The following is a 4,048-nucleotide window of genomic DNA, read 5'->3' as shown; positions in this document are numbered from 1 at the left end:
TGGAATTGTATACATGTTTAGGATCGTATAGCGTTTATCCATGTGTACAGTGGGAAAATGATAAGTATTGTGTAGGCGTGGTGCTTATACCGTATTTATCTGTGATCGTACCCTATATGCCAGATCGCAGGGTAGTTCGTGGTAGTGACAGCTCCATCCATTCTTATATAGTCCTCCTCTCGTGTATAGGGCAAGTAGAGCAACATTATTACAAGGGAGTGATTGCCATGTTTCTCATTTTCCTTGATAATATCACTATGCATGGGCGTAGTCCTGTCTCGCAATGATTGCCGAGTATAATTGCACTAATTATGATATGCTAGACTTTATAGTTAAGAACATGGATTTAAATAGCGCGCTATTTTGACGCTATCGCGGCGCTATAGCGGCGTGAGACAGGTGACGCAACGGTATCGTCGTTTTCTACGCTAACCACGATTTTGATACTAAAGCGCGCTTTAGCGCCGCTAACCCCGTTTAGCACCATAGCGACGCTATTCCTGCGCTACTGCTGTTTCGATGGATGGACCCAAAAAAACGGCGGCCCGATGGGATTCAGCCCAACTACGGCCCAACTGCGGCTCTAGTCAAGGCGACGGCGACTCCTCTGCTCTAACCCTAGAGCAGTCAACACAGCACACTCGTCTGTCCTCGTTCCATTGCGGCGGCTGGGCACCCGCGATAGGTAGGCTGTAGGCGACTGCGGCGGCCCGACGACAAGGTGACGGCGGCGGGTGAGACAGCTGGAGGCCAAGTGACGGCGGCTGAGGGACGGCATAAGGCAACGCTAAAGTGTCGAGTGGGCATCTGGGCGACGACGGCGGCCGTGGTACCGGACTTCAAGCCAGCAACAAGTAGCTGGGGTCCTGCGTCAGGTGTGCTACTGCTACCTCGTCAAGTCACGCCGAAGCCCAACAATGTCCGACCCTGACGGCAGTGCGCCAACTCCAACCCTAGGCAAGTTTTTTTTCATGTTCTTGTCCCCTGTTCTTCTATACGTAGTTTACGTACAGTTGCGGTGATGTGAATTGTGATCATGTGAAAATTGAAATTGTGAATGAATGTGAATGTGATGAATTGGGATTTGAGAATTCAGAATTGTATATAAAGTTGTTATTGTTCTGTTTACTTTATCTGAAATTCTGAATTACTGAATTACTGCAATTACTGAATTAGACAATCTGTTGCCTTGCTTAGTTGCACACTTGCACTATATATGTAATTAAGTATATATAGTTGTTGTTGTTCTGTAAATAATTAGATTGTTTAATTGTTCTATAGGCTTATCCAGCAGTGCATCCACAGCCAACCAACCAAATGAAGCACCTGTTGAACTATCTGACCCAGCCTGGAAGCACTGCATGATGCCAGATGTCACCAAGAAAAATTCTCTGAAGTGCAATTATTGTGGGAACATCTACAATGGTGGAATCACTAGAATGAAGTACCACCTTGGTAAAGTTCCTAAATTTGTTGTTGCAAAGTGCAATAAAGTTCCATCTGATGTGCAGAAAGAAATGGTGCACTTGCTGTCAAAGAAGATGGATATCAAGGAAAGGAAGAGACATGAGAAGGAAGAGGAAAGAGGTGGAGTTGATTTGTCCCATTCTGAAGGAGAGCACAGTGATGGAGAAGGCAACTCTGTTATTGTGATGAAGAAGCTGAGTAGCACAGTGGCTTCTTCGGGTGGTCCCATTGACAAGTTTTATAAACTAACACCAGAAGAAGTACTGGCTGCAAAGAAGGGCAACACAATTGTTCAAAATAAGGTCCAGTCTAAGCTGTCCACTGAAAAAAGAGAAGAGAAGAGGGACAGGGCCTGTGAGTATATCTGTCAGTTCTTTTATGAAGCAGGTATTCCACATAACACTGTCACACTACCTAGCTTTGACCTTATGCTTGAGGCTATTGGAGATTTTGGCAGGAACTTGAGAGGGCCAACACCATATGAGATGAGCGGGAAATTTCTACAGAAAAGGAAAAGGAAAGTGCAGGAGCAATTGAAGTCTCACCAGGAGTCCTGGGAGTTAAATGGATGCTCAGTTATGACAGATGCATGGACAGACAAGAGAGGTAGAGGTGTGATGAATTTGGTAGTTCATAGTGCATATGGTGTTTGTTTTCTTGAATCAGTGGATTGTTCAGCTGTGAAGAAAGATGGCAGATACATCTTTGAACTAGTTCATAGATGTATTGAGGAAATAGGGGTGGACAAAGTAGTTCAAGTTGTGACTGACAATGCAAGACCAAATGAAGCAGCTGCAAGTCTCTTGAAAGCAAAGCACCCCTCTATTTTCTGGACTGGTTGTGCTGCACATACTATTGACCTCATGCTAGAAGACATAGGCAAGATGCCAAGAGTTGCAGCAACAATTAGCAAAGCAAAGTGCTTGACTGTTTTTCTATATGCCCATACAAGAGTTCTAGACCTAATGAGGAAGTATTTGTCTAGAGATTTGGTTAGGTGTGGTGTTACAAGGTTTGCTACAGCTTATCTCAACTTGAAGAGCTTGCTAGAAAACAAGAGGCAATTGCAGAGGCTTTTCAGGGAAAATGAGCTCAATGAACTAGGCTATCTCAAGTCAGTCAAAGGGAAGAAAGCACATATGATTGTGACATCTGAGTCTTTCTGGAAAGGAGTTCAGAATGCTGTTAATTATTTTGAGCCACTAGCTACTGTGCTGAGGAGAATGGATAGTGATGTGCCAGCAATGGGGTTCTTGTATGGGTATCTAGTAGAGGGTAAGAATGAGATCTCCAAGAGGTTTAATAATGACAGGAAAAAGTTTGAGGAAGCTTTTCAGTATATTGACAGAAGGTGGGACAGTAAGCTGAAGACACCTTTACATAGGGCTGGCTACTACTTGAACCCCTTCTACTATTATCAAAACAAGAGACCTATAGAGGAGGATGAGTCATTCAGAGATGGAGTAATAACATGCATCACAAAGCTTGTTCCAAATGAAGAGACTCAAGACAAGATCATTGAAGAGCTCCAAAAGTTTCAAGATGCAGAAGGATCATTTGGCAAAGATATTGCTAAAAGGCAGTGCAAGAATATTCATTTTGATCCAGGTTTGAAAATTGCCCTTTATCAAATATTCTAATTTCTAAATGTCATACAAACTTTAAATTGTCTTCTGTTTTCCTTTTTTTGTCTAATTTAGCTAAGTGGTGGCTGAACCATGGAAGTATTGCACCACACCTCAGAAAGTTAGCTGCTAGAATATTAAGTTTGACATGTAGTTCATCAGCTTGTGAGAGATGTTGGAGCTCATTTGAACAAGTATGAATCAGCTTCTGACTTACTCATTTCATTTCTAATTTATTTCTATGTCATTTAAGTACATAACTAATTAACTTAATATGTAGGTCCACACCAAGAAACGCAATAGGTTGCTTCATGACAGAATGAGGGATCTAGTCTATGTGAAGTTCAACTCAAAATTGAGGCAAAAGAAGGATGACAAGGATAAGGATCCCCTTGAGAAACCAGTGGTTGATGCCTTAGAGGATGAAGACAATGAGTGGATCACTGGCATTGAGCCAGCAGAGGTAGATGTAGTGGAGGAGGGAGAAACATCACAGAGAAATGCAGTTGCTGCACCTCTAGAAGAAACAAGGAGGAGAAGAAACAATAAGAGGAAGAGGTTGATCCCTACTGCTACTGACGATGAAGAGCTATCTGTTCCATCTTCTGATGGAGAAGATGACACTGATATGGCATCCCCATCCTACTTAAGTTCAAATTCAGATACAGAAGCTCAAAGTGACTGAGGTCATGTGTGCTGATTGCTGAAGGTGTCTCTGTGGTCTTTGTTTGTCCAGCTCAAGTAATCATGTCATGTGTGCTGCATTGCTGCTAAGTGCTAAGTTATCAATACTTGTTAAGATGTACAAGTTACTTGTTAATTGTTATGTCAGTCATGTACTCATGTGTGCTGCAGTGCTGTCTTGTACTTTATTTGCTTGACTTTATGAAACTGAAACTATTGTATGTTGATCTGCTGCACTTGTTCTGCAATTTTGTCACCTTTTTTTTTTTCTG

At 42.5% G+C, this 4,048-nt stretch overlaps 1 protein-coding gene across 1 annotated transcript; it reads left to right on the top strand.

Annotated features, from left to right (window-relative positions):
- LOC8072873 lies at positions 520–3,777 on the top strand. The gene is made up of 4 exons (XM_021449816.1): positions 520–685; positions 1,282–3,075; positions 3,168–3,286; positions 3,373–3,777. Exons 1-4 carry the CDS (start codon positions 520–522, stop codon positions 3,775–3,777), a joined length of 2,484 nt encoding a protein of 827 aa, XP_021305491.1.

This window comes from Sorghum bicolor, chromosome 10, assembly GCF_000003195.3.
Source record: "Sorghum bicolor cultivar BTx623 chromosome 10, Sorghum_bicolor_NCBIv3, whole genome shotgun sequence".
Taxonomy (NCBI): Eukaryota; Viridiplantae; Streptophyta; class Magnoliopsida; order Poales; family Poaceae; genus Sorghum; species Sorghum bicolor.
The sequence above is the reverse complement of the archived record's forward strand: the minus strand, read 5'-3'. Positions and strand labels throughout refer to the sequence as shown.